The 19,313-nt window shown below is 36.2% G+C and overlaps 1 protein-coding gene across 10 annotated transcripts in view; it reads left to right on the top strand.

Annotated features, from left to right (window-relative positions):
- Positions 1-19,313, top strand: part of MYO9A (myosin IXA) — a 247,183-nt gene that overhangs the window by 192,869 nt on the left and 35,001 nt on the right. For all 10 annotated transcript variants that reach the window (XM_023729773.1, XM_023729771.1, XM_023729777.1 and 7 more), the window contains 5 exons: positions 1,779-1,826; positions 9,446-9,557; positions 11,670-11,731; positions 15,459-15,651; positions 17,164-17,292. In XM_023729773.1, the coding sequence (XP_023585541.1) occupies positions 1,779-1,826; positions 9,446-9,557; positions 11,670-11,731; positions 15,459-15,651; positions 17,164-17,292 (544 nt within the window). The remainder of the gene's footprint in view (positions 1-1,778; positions 1,827-9,445; positions 9,558-11,669; positions 11,732-15,458; positions 15,652-17,163; positions 17,293-19,313) is intronic.

Here is a 19,313-nt window from a genome sequence, read left to right as displayed (position 1 = left end):
GTTGGCCTCGGGAATGGTTTTAGTTCTGTGTTGACAGAGAGTCTGGGGGCCATGCTTTCTGGGGTTCCTCCAGTCTCACTCAGACCATTAAGTCTGGCCATTTTACTGGAATTTGAGTTCTGCACCCCACTTTTCTCCTGCTCCGTCAGGGATTCTCTTTTGTGTTCCCTGTCAGGGCAGTCGGTGGTGGTAGCTGGGTACCATTTACTTCTTCTGGTCTCAGGCTGTTGCAGTCTCTGGTTTATGTGGCCCTTCCTGTCTCTTGGGCTGATAGTTTCCTTGTGACTTTGGTGTTCTTCATTCTCCTTTACTCCAGGTAGGTTGGGACCAATTGATGCATCTTAGATGGCCACTCGCTAGCTTTTAAGACCCCAGACGCCCCTCACCAAAGTAGGATGCAGAACTGAATTATCAATTATTTTTAAGAATCTGTTTGGGACATCTGGTTGTTTGAGAAAAACATTATAGTGAGCGTGTCACCTTAGCACTACTTTAGATCTTCCAGATTCCTTTCTGTTTTGTAAGTTCATCAGACCATGTTATCTAAACTGTCTGCAATGAATACATTCTTCCCTGAGTTAAAAAATAGTGTTGTGCCCTCATGACTGGAGCCCTGGTGGTGCAGTGTGTAAGAACTCAACTGCTAACCAAAAGGTTGGCAGTTCAAATCTACCAGTCGCTACTTGGAAACCCTATGAGGCAGTTCTACCCTGTCCTATAAGGTCACTATGACTCTGAATTGACTCAACTGCAGTGTTTTTTTTTTTTTTGGTTTGGCCCTCAGGATTGTACCATCAGCTTTTATACAGGTTATGAATTTCCCTTTGAAAAACAGTGGTTAAAGATGAGATTCCTTGTATCATCTAGGGACCTTTACATAAGGACCCACAAAGTATATTTCTCTTTGAATTGGGTTGTATGCATCTGCAAATCTATGTAACAATAATAATAACCTTTATTTATTGAAAGCCTGTTATGCTATTTAATTCTTGCTTCAGCCCTATGAAACAACGGTTGTGAAGCCCATGTTACACAGAGATATAGCAGGCTTAGACAAAGTTAATCAGCATGTTTCCTTTCAGTCCCCCAGCTGAAATAATTGGGGACCTGTAACATCAAGAATATCATCAGTCCTTTTTATTGATTAGGATCCGTTTTATTTTTAGTTTTCTAGTTTATATGTGTTTAGATTTGCAAACCAATTTAAATAGTTTTTGAAGTAATAAAATATAAATCCTTCAAAGTTCTGTTCTACATCTAGGGTAAGGTCTTTATTTTTATGCAGATTCTTAGTAGGCTTATATCACCTTTGAATGTTTATAATTTAAAAGGTAAGGTTTAAATTGTTCTGTACTGTGGTTATCAGAAAATGTCATATGTAAAAGAGCTTTTCCAAGTTCCAAATAATGCTTTTTTGTATTTAGAGTTTTTCTAGGGCCTAAATGTGGAAAGTGCAGAAAAAATTTTTTATCTATTATCATTTAAATTAATGATTAAAATAATTGTCTTAATATGATGTTGCTTCTGGACAGAACTGAGGCTTAAAAAAGAATATCTGTATCCTTCCATTCATTAGGTTTCACTAGTATCATGTTTTATCAGATTAAAAAATGTTCTCACATTTGATTATTAGCACTGCAAAGTTCCTCTTAAAAAGAATAAGGAGCTGCTTACCTCCTTACTTATTTAGCAAAAGCCTCACTATTTGCTAAGAAGTAAGAAAATATTTCAGTCTTTATTATATCACAAATTCTCTGTTTCGCCCTACCCCCTGCTAGGTGCCAAAAACAGAAAGAAAGAAAAGAAGGAAAAAAGAAACTGATTTGGTAAGTTACAATCTCTTTTCTATGTTACAAAGAAGTAATTTTTCATATTGGCAGTCTGAAGTGTATATCATACAGTATTTCTGTGGATACATTGAAGGAATAGGCGTTTCAAGGTACCTAGGGAGTAATCAGGAGCCCTGGTGGCACAGTGGTTAAGAGCTCGGCTGCTAACCAAAAGGTCAACTGTTCAAATCCATCAGCTGCTCCTTGGAAACACTGTGGGGCGGTTCTGCCCTGTCCTATAGGGAATAATCATTTATGCCTTTATAAAAATTATATCTGTACTCATATATGCACATACAGTTGTATGTACACACACATATATACACACTATAAAGCATCTGGAAGTATATACAAGAAACTGATAGCAGTGCTTATTTCTTTAAAGGGGAACTGGACATTTGGGGTTCAGAGATGGGAGAAAGACCTACCATGTTTTTCATTGTATTCCATTTTTCACATTTTGATCAGGTGCATGCATTATCTACTAAGAATAAATTAATTTTTAATGAACTTTTTAATGAAAACAATTTCAGTAGAGTTCTAGTGGAGGAAAAGAATGTACGTGTGTAGTTTACAGTTTCATCAAAAAGAAGGATGTCAGTGAGATAAGATGTCAATATCTGGGAATATTTGAGACATTAGAGTGAGGCCAGATTGTAAAACCGGCATGGATGAACCATGAATTGAATTTTATTTGTTTATTTAATTAATTATTGACTTAATTTATTTAGAAAAAAGTAACTAACCCTCTCCTCCCGTGTGGTTTAATGCCGGCAATGCTGCAGTCAGAATTAATGGCATTCTTGGTCTGTCATTCTGTTTTGACAGCATAACCTTTTAAAAGTAACTGGTTTTTATTTTCAGTAGAAAAAGTAATACACGGTAAATTTAAAAGGATATTCATTATATTTGACATATTGCAAAGTTACACAAAAGTTACAATAGAAGTATGAAGAATACTGTATCCCCTCACCCAAATTTATTTATATTTCATAAATTGTCCCAGTATTGTCTCTTTATGACAAAAGAAGATCTTTGTTGAATTCAGCTGTCAGCCTTTTTAGTCTTTAAATCTAGAATAGTTCGTCAGTATTTTGGGGTTTTATGAATCACATTGACATTGTTGAAGAATATAAGCCAGTTATTTTGTAGAATGCTCTTCAATTTGAGTTTGTCCTATATTTCTTCACAATTAGATTCAGGTTATCCATTTTTGGCATGGCATATCACAGAAGGGATGTTGTGTTTTTTCAGTGTATCATAGCAGAAGGTATAGGATGCGTGTTTGTCCCATTACAGGTGATGTCTGCAAGATTATTTTTAAAAAACAGCAAATATACTATTAGTTTCCATTGTAATTAATGAATATCTTGTGGAGGGAATACTTGAGACTGTAAATATCCTCTTACTCTTCAAACTCCCTTCCACTAGTATTGGTATCCATTGATGATTCTTGACTGAATCACTTATTGCTATGAGGTTGCCAAATAATGATTTTTCAAATTCCGTCATTCATGCTACATTCATTAGTTGAGTTTTTGCTATAAGGAAGAGCATTCCCTTCCTATTTATTCAGTTTGAAGGAGCTCCCACTGGCCAAATTTGTGACAATTTGTGCATCAAAATAAATGAGAGTAAAGGATTATAATCCATTGAATAAAAAAAATCCATGAGGCCACACTGATATAAATAAACATTCCTTTTTCAAAAGTGTTTTTTTCTAATAAATAATACATTTATATTGTTCAGAGTTTTTTTAAGTATATATACTGAGAACTCTAACTTCTACCCCTGTCCCTGTCTACCCTCTTTTCCCCTTTCGTTCTCTAGAGGTAAATAGTTTAGTTTCTTATTTATCTTTCCAGTTTTTCTTTATCCAGTATAAGCAAATACAACTATGCATGCTTATTTTCTACTCTTTCTTAAACAAAATGTAGAGAAATTTGAACTTTTGTCCATTGCTGATGGGAATGTAAAATGGTGGAGTCGCTGTGAAAAACAGTTTGGGATTTTTTCAAAAAGTTAAACATAGAATTACCCTATGATCCAAAAATTCCACTCCAAAAGAATTGAAAGCAGGGACTCAAACAGATACTTGTACACAGGGTTCACTGCATCTTTATTCACAATAGCCAAAAGGTGGAAACTACCCAAATGTCCATCAACAAATGAATGGATAAACAAAATGTGGTATATACATACAATGGAATATTATTCAGCCATAAAGAGAAATGAAGCTCTGATACATAGTATGATATTGTTGAACCTTGAAAACATTAAGCTGAATGAAATAGGCCAGACACAAAATGATAAATATTGTATGATTCCACTTACGTGAGGTACTTAGAATACACAAATTCGTATAGGCAGAAAGTAGAATAGAGGTTACCAGGGCTGGTGGGAACGGTTAATGGGGAGTTAGTGTTTAATGCATATAGAGTTTCTGTTTGGGATGATAAAAAAGATCTAGAAGTGGATAGTAGCAACGATTATGCAATATTGTGAATGTCCTTAATGCCGCTGAATTATACACTAAAAAATGGTTAAAATGATGAATTTTGTTATGCATATTTTACCACAATAGAAAATTTAGAAGAAAAACAGCATAATACCTTCCTGTACCTTTTATCATTAAACAATATATTTAGAAGATCCCTCTGTATCTATGGTAGACATAGATGTTCCCCCAAGAGTCTCATCCCCTGATTATTTAATCAAACTCTAGATACTGTTGTGAAAGGACGTTGCAGATGGAATTAAGGTGGCTAATCAATATAAGTAGTTTATCCTGGATTATCCAGGTGAACCCAATGAAATCATTATGGGCCCTTAAAAACGAAAGAGGAAGGCAGAAAAGTTAGAGAGAATGAGGAAGAAGATGCAGAGGAATAAGGTGCTTCTACCTTATTTCTCTGGCTTCAGAGATGGAGAAAGGGGGCCAGAAACCAGGGAGTGCAGGTGGCCTATAGAAGCAGAGAACAACCTCCAGACAACAGAAGCAAGGAAACAGGGACCTCAGGCCTACAACCACATGCAACTGGATTCTACCAACACCCTGAATGAGCTTGGAAGTAGATTGCCCTCTACCTGCTCCAGAAAGGAACGCAGCCCTGCTAACACTTGATTGTAGCCATGTGAGACCTGGGCCAGACTTCTGACCCATAGAACAGTGAGATAATAAATAATAAATGAGTTTTGTTCTAAGTCACTAAGTTTGTGGTAATTTGTTAGAGCAGCAATAAAAAGTAATACGATAGCTGTACGTAGAAATCTGTTTTTCAGCTGCCTAATATGGCGAGACTTCGGCTCACTTAACTTTGCACAGGTCATCAGCAAAGACCAGTCACTGGAAAAAGACATCATGTTTGATAAAGTCAAACGTCAGCGGAAACAGAGGAAATCCTCAGTGAGATGGGTTGGCACAATAGCTACAACAGTGGATTCAAACATACCAACATACATGAAGATGGTACAGGACCAAACAGTGATTCATTCTGTTATACATAAGGTCACTGTGAGTTGGAGCCAACTCCACAGCATCTAACAGCAACAACGGTATTTCTTGTTTGACCACTGGGTTGCTTCTAGTCTTCTGCTATTACAATGACATGGATAATCATGTGTGTTTGTGTGTGTGTGGATCCATAGGACAGATTCTTAAAAATGAAATTATTGGATCATGGGGTAAAATGCATTTATGTTTTAATCACTATTGCCACATTTCCTTACTAGAGGTAGTATCATTTTACACTCTCAACAATAATATATGGAAGTATCTGACAATCCCATCAGAGTGAGTTGTCACATTTTTAGATTTTTGCCAGTCTGCCAAGATGGGGAGTATTTTATCTCCATGTAATTTTAATTTGATTTCCGCTTATTATCAGTGAGATTGAGTATCTTTTCTTATGCGCTTAAATGCCATTTGCATTTCTTTTCCTATGACCTATATGTTCTTTGCTCATTTTTCTGTGGGAACTTTGGTCTTTTTCTTCTTAATTTCTAGAAGTTCTTTATTTGAGGGAGATTATCCTTTGTGATATAAGTTGCAAATATGTTTTTCCAGTTTTTAAATTATTTTTTGACTTTGCTTGTGACATTATTTGCTGTGTAGATGTTTTATTTTTATGAAATTAAATTTACCAATATTTTCATTTATAGCTTCTGAAATTTGAGTTACAGCTAGGCTTTCCTCACTTCCAACTTATGAAGGAATTCTCAATTTTTTTCTTCTGATACTTTAATAGTTACATTTTTTACATTTAAATTCTGATCCTGTGGAGTTTGTCCTGGTGTAAAGTGTGAGTTATTTTACCTTTTACCAAGCGACTGCAACAATATTTATTTAAGTCCATTTTTACCCATCTACTTTGCGATGTCGCCCTTGTTACATCCTCAGTTCCCCTTTATGCTTGGACTTTTTCTATCCTGTCCGTTGGCTGATCTGAATATCCATGAACTGATGCCACACTATTTTAATTATTGAACTCTTACTATGTTTAATAATTGGTAGGGCTAGTCTTCCCTAATTGCTCTTCTCTTTTCATAGTTTTTCTGGCTAGTCTTGCTTGTTTATTTTCCCATGTGAACTTTGGGTTTTATTGTCTAGTTTGAGGAAAAAATCTAGTGCTTTTATTTAGATTGCCTTATATTATAAATTAACTTAGAACTGACATCTTTATGATGTTGAATCTTTTAATCTGTTCAAACCTATTTTTGTGTCCTTCAAGCAGGTTTTAAATCTTTTCTCATATAGGTTTCGATTGTTTCATGTTACATTTATAACTGGGTATTTTATCTCAGCAGAGATAATCCCCATATTTAAGAGTATGATGTGTAACCTTCCATACTGTTTCTGTGCATATATAAAACTCTTTAACCCAGTGGTTCTCAAAGTAAGACCTGCAGGGGTTTCTGAGACCCTTTCAGGAATTTCACAAGATCACAACTATTTTCATATTAATAATAAAACATTATTTTTCATTAAGTTGACACAAAAGCAATCATGGACAAAACTGTTGACAGCTTAGCACTAATCAAGGCAGTTGCTCCAAACTGTGTTAGTAGTCTTCAGAATCTTCATGGCCACATACTCACATTTAAAAAAAAAAAAAGTGTTACTTAAGACTGTCATTGATAAAATGGTAAAAATTATTAATTTTATTCTTAAATTCCCATCATTTTAATATTCTGTGTGATAAAATGGGAAGTATGCAGTAGCTGCATATGATGGTTTTCTCAAAAAATAATCACTCATACAATTAATTGCAGGTGATCTAGGCTTTTTTTTTGTACTGAGATAAAATTCACCATTTTAACCCTTTTAAAGTATACACTTTAGTAGTTTTTAGTATATTTACAATGTTGTACAACCATCACCACCATCTAATTCCAGAACATTTTCATCACCCCAAAAAGAAACTCCATACCTATTAAGCAGCCACTCCCCATTCTCACTTCCCTGAAGCCTCTGACAACCACTAATCTACTTTTTGTCTGTATGGATTTGCCCATTCTGGACATTGCATATAAATGGAATCAATAAACGTGTGGTCTTATACGGTTTCCTAGCATAATGTTTTTGAGGTTCATCCATGTTGTTGTGTGTATCAGTAGTTTGGTCTTTTTTAGTGCTGAATAATACTCCATTGTATGGATATACATTTTTTTATCCTTTCATCAGTTGAGGGACATTTGGGTTGTTTCCACTTTTTGGTTGTTGTTAATAATGTTGCTATGAGCATTTGTGTACAGGTTTGTGCATAGACATGTTTTCAGTTCTCTTGGCTGTGTATCTAGGAGTGGAATTTCTGAGTCATTTATTTGGTAACTCTCAGTTTAACATTTTGAGAAATTGCCATACTGTTTTCCAGAGTGACTGTACCATTTTACAACCCTACCAGCAATGTCTGAGGGTTCCAGTTTATCTACATTCATACCAACACTTGTTATTGTCTTTTAGATTATAGCCATTCTGTTGGGTGTGAAGTGGTATCTCACTGTGGTTTTAATTTGTCTTTCCCGAATAACTAGTGATGTTGGTATCTTTTCATGTGCTTATTGGCCGTTTGTATTTCGTCTTTGAGGAATTATCTATTCAAATATTTTGTCATTTTTTAAATTGGGTTGTTTATCTTCTCATTGCTGAGTTGTAATTAAAAAAAAAACCAAAAAACCCTGTTGTCGTTGAGTCGATTCCGACTGACAGTGACCCTATAGGACAGAGTAGAACTTCCCCATAGGGTTTCCAAGGAGCGCCTGGTGGATATGAACTGCTGACCTTTTGGTTACCAGCCATAGCTCTTAACTAGTACACCACCAGGGTTTCCAGAAGAAAAGCATTCTTGATTGGGAATCGAACCCGGGCAGCAGTGGTGAGAGTTCTGAATCCTAACCACTAGACCACCAGGGATGAGTTGTAATAGTTCTTTATATATTCTGGGTGCACAACTTTTATCAGATGTATGTTTTGTAAACATTTTCTCTGAGTTTGTTGCTTATCTTTTTATTTTCTCAATGGTATCTTTAAAGATAAAAGTTTAAAATTATAATGACATCCAGAATAATGAATTTTAATGTCACAGACCGTGAAGAGTTTATTGGAATGGTTTCAGATTTCACATTGCAATTAACCCTTAAGTTAGCATTTGTAGAGTTTTGGTGTAGTATCAATATCTGAAAGGACTTAAAATGTTCCTCCGTTTTCCCACTTCATACCTATATGAAACTGGATTTTCTTCATACACTTCAGTCTAAACTGCATACTGAAATAGATTGAATGCAGGAGTGGGTATGAGAATCCAGATGTCTTTTATTAAGTCAGACATTAAAGAGATTTACAAAAATATGAAACGACATTACTCTTATCATCAGGAGTTCCTAGGTGGTGCAAACGGTTAAGTGCCCAATTACTAGCCAAAAGGTTGGCAATTTGAACCCACCCAGAGGCGCCTCAGAAGACAGCCCTAGCAATCTGCTTCCAAAAGGTCACAGCCTGGAAAACCCTGCGGAGCAGTTCTTCTCTGTACTCGTGGGGTCACCATGAGTCAGAATCGACTTGACGACAACTAACAACAACAAACTCTTATCATTTTGTTTGTTTGTTTTAAAGACATAGATGTTTTTCATAAAAATGTTATTTATATTAACATGTTTATTGTTAATTTCAAATGAATTAATGAATAAATTTTTAATTTTTCAGTTTAATTTTGAATACAAGAAATATTGATAGGTATAACTCATAAAAGTGGGTCTTTGGAGTCCTCAATAAATTTCAAGGGTGTAAAGATTCCTGAGTTTAAAAAAAAAAAAAGCTAAGAACTGCTGCTTTCAATTTAACCTACTGACTCATAATCACATAATACAGCTCTTATATGTTTGTTGCACTGCTTTCTGTTTTTCATACAAGTTGATCCTATTTTCATTACTAGACTGTTAGCTTTTTCGAGAGCTGGAATCATACATTTTTATTTCTCAGGATATCATAATTCTCCCTGTGGAATAAGCCCACAGTAAAGACTTAACTGAGAAATGGAAAGATTTCCCATTGGCTGGCCATGTTAGGGTAGTATTTATTGTGTTGGCTTTTTTATAAACAGCTAAATTTTTTCATTTAGGTCGAAGAACACAATGGTCACATCTTTAAAGCCACCCAGTATAGCATCCCTACATACTGTGAGTACTGTTCTTCTTTGATATGGATAATGGACCGAGCCTCTGTTTGCAAATGTAAGTATGAGAGATCTTTGGGGAATTTTTAAAAAACACCTGACATTTCTATTTCCTTGAATTTTCTTATATCTTCTTTAATATAAAGGACTAATTCACACTGTCTAATTCTTTAACCTCATCTCTCACTGTCTTCTTCACCTACTCTTTGTAGCCAGACCAGATTTTTTGGTATCCCTTAGTCACTCAGAGCCTTTGTACTCATTCTATCCAAAATGATCTTCTCCCAGATTTTAGCATGACTTATTATTTCAGTTAGTATATGTCTCCACTCAAATGCCACCTCATTTGTTTTCTTGTTTGTCAGTCTATCCCTCTAGAATGTAAATTTTATAAGGTCAGAAAACTTATCTGTCTCTTCTTTATCACCATTACCTAGAATAGTTCTGGCATGTAATAAGTTTTAATAAATATTTGTTGGATAGACAGACTTCTAGATGGATGGATGAACTAACAAGTTCTTAGGTTGTTTCTAAACAGGTACTTTTTTAAAACTATCAACCCTTCATCAGAATATATAAACCCTAGAATATTAGTAGAAACTCTGTAGGTCAACTTAGTTCTGGCCTACAGAGAATCTTCCATGCTCTTGTTCCATATATCTACTCTGATGTTATCAGTAATTCTGTGAGGCTTTGCTTTTACTATTGTCGTTGTTAGATAACTGTCAAGTCAGTTTCAACTCCTGGCCACACTGTGTAACAGAGTAGAACTGCCCCGTAGGGTTTTTTTGGCTGCAATCTTTACAAAAGCAGATCACCAAGTCTTTTCTCACACAGAGCCTCTGGTTGGGTTTGAACCACCAACTTTTCAGTTAACAGCCGAGTGCTTAACTGTTACACCACCAGGGCTCTTTTGTTTTTACTAGTAGGCCAGAAATGAATGAAGGAAATGTTAGGAAGGGCTGGGTCCAGTATGACAATAAGGATAAAAGTCATGTTTACCATAGTAAAATCACCACTGTCCTCAACATGCTCACTTATTCCATGGTCTGACACTAGTTTTCCTTTCATTTTATTACTATTAATCTAAAAATTTATAGTGAGTAAAAATGACAAGTGTTTTAAAATGTATTTGACTCTATAATGTTACTCTGATTCCTATAGGTTTGATGTAATTTCCTCTGTGAGGTGAAGCTGAAAGTTTAAAGAATCTGTTTTTTTTATTATTGGATTGGGCTTGGTTTGATTTCTTAATAGAATCAACTAGCTTTCTTTATTTTCCTGGTGACTTTAACAGTGCAATTATAGGGCCTCCTCTACTTGTTTTGGCCCTGAAAAACTCAAGTTATAATTTAGAAAGTCAAGAAAGATATTCAGGTGTTGTTATGCAGGAGCCAGTGCTGGTGTAGGAAAATGACATAGGCCAGGTTTGTTCCCGGTGTCGTTCTCTTAGTGTTCCTCTTCCTGCCCACCAGCTTCCCAGCCACCCCCTTGTCTATGGCTCCAAGAAATGATTTCTGCTCTGACCTTTTTCTTTATCTCATCTTATCAGTCACAACTGATATTCTTTATGCTTTGGTTTCTCAGAGCTCTGTTCTGGGCCTTCAAAGAAAATCTAATAAATGAGGCCTTTTTTTTGTCTTAATGTCCTAACCAATTTGTTTTCATCCAACTAAGGGTCTTTGATAACAATTCCTTACTTACCCATAAGAATAATTTTTAACTGGCATTTTAGCAGGTTGTAGAGCATATATGTAGGGGAACATGAGCTCTAATTTGTGAATCAAATCACAGAGATAGATACCTGTCCTGCCGGAATATTGGTGGGGGCGAGGAGGGAGAATCTTGAAAGAATAAAAAAATTTTTCATAGACAGTGGTTAGAAATTTTAGGCATGTTTTTCACCTTTTTTTTTTCAAAAGATTAGGTTAAAATTCCTTTTCATTCTAACATGGAGTAGCATTTCGTTCTGTGGTGCATAGGTTTGCCATGAGCTGGCTTCGACTCAGCAGCAGCTGACGGTAACAACAACATAGTACGTTTATGACATTATAGCAAACTCAGGTTTAAGGAGAATACTTACATCCAAAATGAGGTTGTAAACTGGTGAAGTTCTTGTCACTGATGTGGACACATCTAAAGATAACTGCATTCTTAACCTGTTTTTCAGTATGTAAGTATGCTTGCCACAAGAAGTGCTGTCTGAAAACCACAGCCAAGTGCTCTAAAAAGGTAAGAAGTTACCACCTGTCAGTAATAAATAGCATATCTGTTTGTGTGTGTGTGTGTGTACCTTATGGAAAGAAATTAAGGCCTCTTTGATGGTTTTTTAGAGCAGTGATTTTCAAACCTTTTGAGCACAAATCCTAGTAAGAAATGTTTTATGTCATGATCCAGTACGCACTTATGGGAGATGCATGTATATAACTTAAATAATTTTCATGGAACTGGGTGGTGCAGATGGTTAACATGCTCAGCGCTAACCAAAAGGTTGGAGATTTGAATCAACTCAGAGGTGCCTCAGAAGAAAGGCCTGGTAATCTGCTTCAAAGATCAGCCATTGACACACATGGGTCAGCATGATCAAAATCGACTCAGTGGCAACTGGGTTTTTGTATTTACTTTTACTACACATGAGCCGCTATATTTATTTCCCATCCTACAATTTGAAAAACATACCTTTTAGAGATTTTTTTACTTCCCTGTAAGAGATTTCTTCCTTCCTTCCTAGAAATTGTCTTTAAAGTGGTAAGTTACAATTAAAGATAAACAAATTTAAAACATGAACAGCAAATTTTACCCACATGGTTGCTGTTTTTATGTATTTGAGTACACAGCCAGAACTAAAAGATACTGAACGTGTACTCTTTGGTACCTTATGCTTAAAGGAACTGACCATTTTTAAAAGATTTCAGGCTTTTATCAGTCAATGTATAATCACAACATTATTTGTTACTTATTAGTCACATGCTCACAGTTGTAGCATGCTGTGTAAATCTGAACTGTAATATAAATGTGTCTGTTGTTTACAGTCTATATATAGACTTCGCATTTGCTCCAAATTAGTGGACAAATCATTGCAAAGTTCATAGAGAAATTTGGTTTAAAGCTTAAAATACAGTGAAGGTGGACATACGCTTTCAGCTAAGGTGGAATAACTTGTGACAGACCAGTACTCTTTGCTGAGAACAAGCAAAAAATCGCCTGTTGGCAAGCATCAGAGAGCTGCCCATACAAGTTAGACTTTAGGGGCTAAGATCCTGGAGGTAAGAGAATTGCAGAGTGCTGAATCTGTATTCTCTGAGATGCTTTTCTCCTAGTGGAAATTTTCCGGGTTTTGGTGTAGGGCAAGAAGCCAAGAATCTAAGCTGAGAGCCACATTTAAGAGACCGAGATGCCAGCAGAGCTTTTAGCAATCTCATACGGCTATAGAGACCAAAATGGAGTTTGAGACTACCACGATTTAAGGAACCATGATCCAGACATACAGAGAAGTGAGCCTGAAGCTCAGAGATTTTTTTTCCTCAGGGCATTTTCTTGAATTCTTAAACTGTACAGGGCAAAAAAACTAAGAAGCTCGTCAGAAAAGCAGATTAAAATTTTCTACAGTTTTACAGTTACAAGGAGAAAAAATTGGTGTTATAGAATCCACCATCAAAGAGAGACTCCAGGAAACACCCTAGACTCTCAGAGTTAAACTTAATTTTTTTTTTCAGTTGGAAATAGTAAAATTAATTTTTACATTAATTTCAAAAATAGAATTTTAAAATCTGTTTGCTTTAGATGGTTGGTTTCAACCAAATGAAACCAATTGATTGAGCTAATTGATCAAGCTATTTAAAAAATTTTTGTTTAATGCCCTCAAGCATTTTCTTTTTTTTTCCTTTGCTTTCATAAGTCTTAACTATTAACATTCCTAATACCCTAAGGAGAGTTATAACCTTTAAAGACCATGAATTATGTATGTGTATGTCACAGTAGTAGGAAGAAGTTAGACTGACGTTTATTTTGTTTTAATCATTACAGCAAGCATTATTATTATATTTTATTTCTTTAAAAATTTATTGGGCATTTACCGTATACCAGATACTAGGCTGTGTATGTTCACCTGTAGCTTAATTTTTTCAACAACCCTTTGAGGTAGAAAGGTGATATTCTTGTTGCAAATATGAAATAACCTAGCCAAGTTCACATAGTGATGATGCTAAAATTTTAATATGATCCTCTATTCCAAGATTAAGTGTCCTTTCAGTTATGCCTCAGATCTAGAAATACTTTTTCAGAGATGTTGCCTGATGTTAATTTAAGATAATTTAATGTACTTCAGAATAGGAATGCAATACATTATCTAAGAGTTAAGTGCTATAGTGCAGGTTATATGTAGGTGAATGATGCAAAATAATACAAAATTGATTGTATCTTCCCCTACTTAAAATTCTCTGGTGGCTTCCTTAGTATCAGGATAAAACCCAAATTCTATATATTAGTACTCAAAACACTTTATAATCTGTCTGTAGCTTTTTCTGATTTTTTATTTCAGCCATACCAGATTAATTATAGTTTGTTTCCCATCTCTGTAGTTCTGTGTTTCCTGTGCCTTTGAGGTAGGTTCTCTCCTTGCCATCTTTACTTTGCTTTTCAGCACTTCAGTTAAGCATTAGCTCTTCTGGAGGGTGGTTAGTTGTTTCCCAGCCCCCTCCCTCCTGATGTAGCTGCCGCTCTTCTGTGGTTACATAATACCTACTAAATAAATCTGTTGTTACTGTTTTACTCATCTGCACACACTAAGACTATTAGTATTAATATGAGTCTTAGCATAAGGACTGTCTGCTATTTGATTTTATTTCCCTGATACCTAGCAGTTAAATGGTAAATGTATTCAGGTAAGACTGGAAAGAGAAAGTAGGGCTAGATCAAGTCAGGTCTTGAATGTTAGACTCAGGAATATTTGAACTTCATTTTGATGTACAATAATTAGCCACTGAAGGTTTTTGAGGAAGATATAGTATATACAGATAAATACTATAGAATATATTAAAAGGGAAGAAGATGGATAGGGGGAAATTTATCAGGAAGCTGTTGGACTAGTCCAAGTGAATGGTGATATAGATTTGAACTAGGACAAATAGAAAAGAAGAAAATAAATAAACAAAGAGGGTGTACTGACTGACTAAAAGAGCTTGGCAACTGATTGGATGCAGGTCAACAGAGAAGTTGAACTGATTGGTTGTTGGGTTGGGGCTGGAGAATGGTGCAGGAAAAAAAGAGGCAGAGAGAGATTTACCAAAAATGTTTCGGAGATAATACCTGGCATTCTTCTTTTCTGTGAATTACTTCAAATAATCTTAAGGATAAGTTAGTCTGTTGCAGTTAAATAAGGGATAGTTAATAAGGATGATGTCAGATCCAGTGTTACGTTCCATAAGAAAGAGCCATAGCACTAATCATGGGCCAATCTGTGTGTGTTTCTGCTTTTAGCTATAACGTCAATATTCAGTTAAATTTCTCTACGGTTTACATAAACATCAAAGCATTCTGGTGCTTCAGAAATTACTAGCAACTCGAATTTATATCAAATCAGTAGATTTTCTAATGGTACCTGGTAAATGTTCAAGCCATTTGCATACACAGTCCATCTTTCTCCTCCTATGCCCAAATCCCACCCTTGCATGAAGAGATTCTTAATAGGAAGGGCTGCAGTGGCCAGTTGCCACTGCTTCCATTCTCCACTCCATTACGTATTTTCTTTTGGTGATTCCCAGTGGGAAAGGATTGAAACTAACATCTCACTTATACTCATTTATATTCTTAGCGTTAATCAAAATGTCCTTTTCCCCCAACCTCTTAACTATGCTCATAAACTTCTGGGAGGTGAAAAATAGTCCCTCTCAAAGAAATGGTTAAACATGTTTAAAGATGTTTGAACGTATTTAGAAACAAAAAATTATCTTCCATTTAGTATGACCCAGAGCTATCATCTCGACAATTTGGGGTTGAACTGTCCCGGTTGACCAATGAAGACCGAACTGTTCCTTTAGTGGTGGAAAAGCTCATAAACTACATTGAAATGCATGGATTGTATACAGAAGGTATTTACCGAAAGTCCGGTTCAACTAATAAAATCAAGGAGCTTCGACAAGGTCTAGATACAGGTAAGATAGTATCCTCCAAATCAAGACCAAATACTTTTACTTAAATAGGTATTTTCATGCTTATAAAGTTTTCATTACATGTTGATCTTTTATTGGTAGCCAGAAAAACGCAGTTTTTTCTGTGGTGCTTATTTGCTATTTTATAGCTTTCCAAAAGGTCTTTGATAGTACGTGGTCAATTCAGCAAGCATGTACTCAGTGCCTCATTTATACAAGACATTGCTAGACATTTTCAGACAGATGTCATTTAATTTTTCAATAAAATCCTGTGAGATATGTGATAACTCTAATTTACAAAGCAGAGAATTAAGGTTTAGGGGGATATAAATAACAGGTTGCTGATAAAGATGTAGGGTACCATGCTAATGATTTTATAATAATCTTCATGACAGTCCTGTGAATTAGGGATATTATTATCCCCATTATAGAAGATCTTGCCCAAAGACTCAGCATCAATAAGTGGCCAAGCTGGGATTTAACTTCAGTTCTTCAGAACTTTAGTCTTACTGTTGCCTGCTAGTCTCTGTTACTCCGACTTCAAGTCTGATTCTCTTTCCAGTGCGTCTTCTTGCCTTTCTACATTGATGACATAGTTACTTAAATTTATGGTTAGTAAGTTGAGCACGTATCTGTGTAGAGCTCTAGTCTCAATCCTGGAACGTACGCAAGGGGTTGACTTCATTCTTGACTTCTACTCTTCAGCGATATAGGGAACAAATAGATTATTTTTGAATCAACCTTAGGTACAAAGTTTGTTTCTGTGTGGCCAAGAACATATTCACAGTGCTTTTTCTTTCTAGTTTGTTCAATGACAAATAAACTAGTATGGAAATAATAAACAGAAAATACCTGGTAAAACTCAGTCAGGAAGTTCTGTTTACCAGAGACTGTCTACTCTAGTTTAAAGTCAGTTGCCAACTTGTCTTTTGTGTCTTGGAGCAGCACAAGTGACAGTAACTCACCGTTGTTTTCTTGATCATCTAATCTGTATAACTTTAGGGAATTTATAAGTAAAATAGGATAAAGGTGTTTCCTTTACATTTCCTGAGCTCAATTATCACCGTCCTTTCATCTCTAAAAATGACTTAAAATCAGCCTTACTTTAGGAAAATGTCCTCTGGGCCTCTTTTCCATTTGTCACCTGAACCATTTCCATTCAAATGGCTACTCCAAGGACCAGTTTACAACAAAATAAATACAGAAATTGAGAGCAAAGTATTTAGAAACATTTATAGGAGCTTAACGGTGTTGCAACATGCAAGTATGTGGTCTTTTTTTTTTTTTTTTTTTAATCAAATGTATCAGCCCTCAGCAGATTTGGAAAAAGGTAAACAAAGAAAGCTGTTCCTTTTTCAGAAGCACTGTTCCAAAACATGGAATTAGATTGTGGAAGATATAAGTTACTCAGTTTAAGAAACATGAAAGCTTCTTGTAATGATGATAGTTTCTGAAATGAATTATTTGAATCTTTGCATGTTTTGGCTTTGTAATCTAACTCTTGTCTCTAAACAGATGCTGAAAATGTCAACCTAGATGACTATAACATACATGTCATTGCAAGTGTATTCAAACAGTGGCTTCGTGATTTGCCGAATCCACTCATGACCTTTGAACTCTATGAGGAATTTCTTCGAGCTGTGGGTAAGCACAGGCTTTCTTGGTCAGAGGGAAGGCCTACACTTGGAAAAGGAATCCCATCTTTAAATTATTAATTATTAATCTCCCCCTAACATGGTTTAATCTCCATAGTCCAGAGGTAAGCTTTTGACAGTCAATACAAAACTGCCAGTGTTCTGTCACCTATTTAAATGTTGACTGTGGAGAGACTCAATAAAATGTCAGTACCCTAAAAGTTTTCTATGAATAAGCCACTTAGTTGCTTCTCACAAAGAAAGAGATTGGAAGACTAGGGCTATGAAACAGATTAAAAGATTAAGTAGAAGATTTAAGGGTTGATTGGTTGTTAGATTCCATCGAGTTGGTTCTGACTCATAGCAGCCCTGTGTCCAACAGAACAAAATACTGACCAGTCCTCTGTTATCCTCACAATCATTATGCTTGAGTCCATTGTTGCAGCCACTGTGTCAGTCCATCTCCTTGAGGGTCTTCCTCTTTTTCGCTGATCCTCTACTTTACCAAGCTTGATGTCCTTCTCCAGGGACTGGTCCTCCTTCTCTGAGGGTTAGTTTATGTTCATTTAAATTGTGACTCAAGGCAAGAGCTCTGTATAAACTTGGCTGCCTATTTTATGCCAGGTCTAGCAGATTTTGGAATTTGGTTTCTCAGTGCTACAGGTGTGTAAAATATTGATGAAGGTCTGCCTGGAGGTGTTTAAACCCTGAGGCATGGATGATTCCTTAAATTCCCACGAGACTGGTTTATAAGCTATGACAGTTGATTCATTTTAATGGGGAATCAGTCTGCCACAAAATGGCTGAAAAATTAGGGCATCTCTATCCCATTCCTGTAATCAAGATTTCTGGGAAATAGATGAAAGCTCAGGAGACCGCTTAGCGAATATAGAAGTCAAGCGGAGGGAGTTAAGTGGTAACCATGAGTTGCTCTTCCCGTCACGCAGATGCGACTGCCTCTCCTTAAGAGGGTGAGGGGGGTAATTTGACAAATTCTCAACTTCCAGATTTCTTCAGACTCCATGGGAGACCATTACCCATTTTTCCATACATCATATTACGGCATTACCTCTTCATTTCAACAGAGTTAGATGTTGTAATTCTTAAATTTGTAAGTTGCTTTTCTCTGATTATATTTTTGTTATCTGCTACCTAAATGGAGCCCTGGTGGCGCAGTGGTTAAGAGCTTGGCTGCTAACCAAAAGATTGGGGGTTCGAATCCACCAGCCACTCCGTGGAAACCCTATGGGACAGTTCTACTCTGTCCTTTAGGGTCACTATGAGTCAGAATCAACTTGACGGCAACGAGTTTGGTTTTTGGACTGCCTTAATGATAGGTATCTCATATATATGCTTTTATTCCCTCTAAATCATCTTCAAGGACAGAATACTTTAAGGAAGCATTCCTGGAGATAGTTATGTATGTTTGCTTCAAATGCATAGAATTGCCGTTTCTGCCCTGAATGTCAGTCATCTCCTTTGCCTGACCTTAGATCCATATATTGGCAACTGTCTTCCTCTGGTGCCTGGACCCATCTCACTATAGACTGCCCACTGTCCCTTTAAGTAATTTATCAAGTCAAGCAGTTTCCTGTTGCTCCCCAGGATTGCCTATAGTCTTTTGTCATGTTTCCTTAGTCTTTTCAAAAGGAAATTCTTTTTCCCCCAGGTCCCTTCAGGCTAAAACTCTAGAGCCAGTGTCTTGGTCATCTAGTGCTGCTGTAACAGAAATACCACAAGTAGCTCACTTTAACAAAGAGAAGTTTATTCTCTCACAGTCCAGTAGGCTCCAAGTCCAAATTCAGGGCATCAGCTCCAGGAGAAGTCTTTCTCTTTGTTGGCTCTGGAGGAAGGTCTTTGTAATGCATCAGTCTTCCCTTGGTCTGGGAGCATCTCAGCGCAGGAAGCTCAGGTCCAAAGGACACGCTCTGCTCTTGGCGCTGCTTTCTTGGTGGTGTGAGGTTCCCATGTGCCTCTGCTGGCTTCTCTCTTTTATATCTCAAAAGAGATTGGCTTAAGACAGTATCCAGT

The sequence above is a fragment of the Trichechus manatus genome, unplaced genomic scaffold (genome assembly GCF_000243295.1).
Source record: "Trichechus manatus latirostris isolate Lorelei unplaced genomic scaffold, TriManLat1.0 scaffold00030, whole genome shotgun sequence".
Lineage (NCBI taxonomy): Eukaryota > Metazoa > Chordata > Mammalia > Sirenia > Trichechidae > Trichechus > Trichechus manatus.
This window is presented reverse-complemented; position numbering and strand designations above follow the sequence as displayed.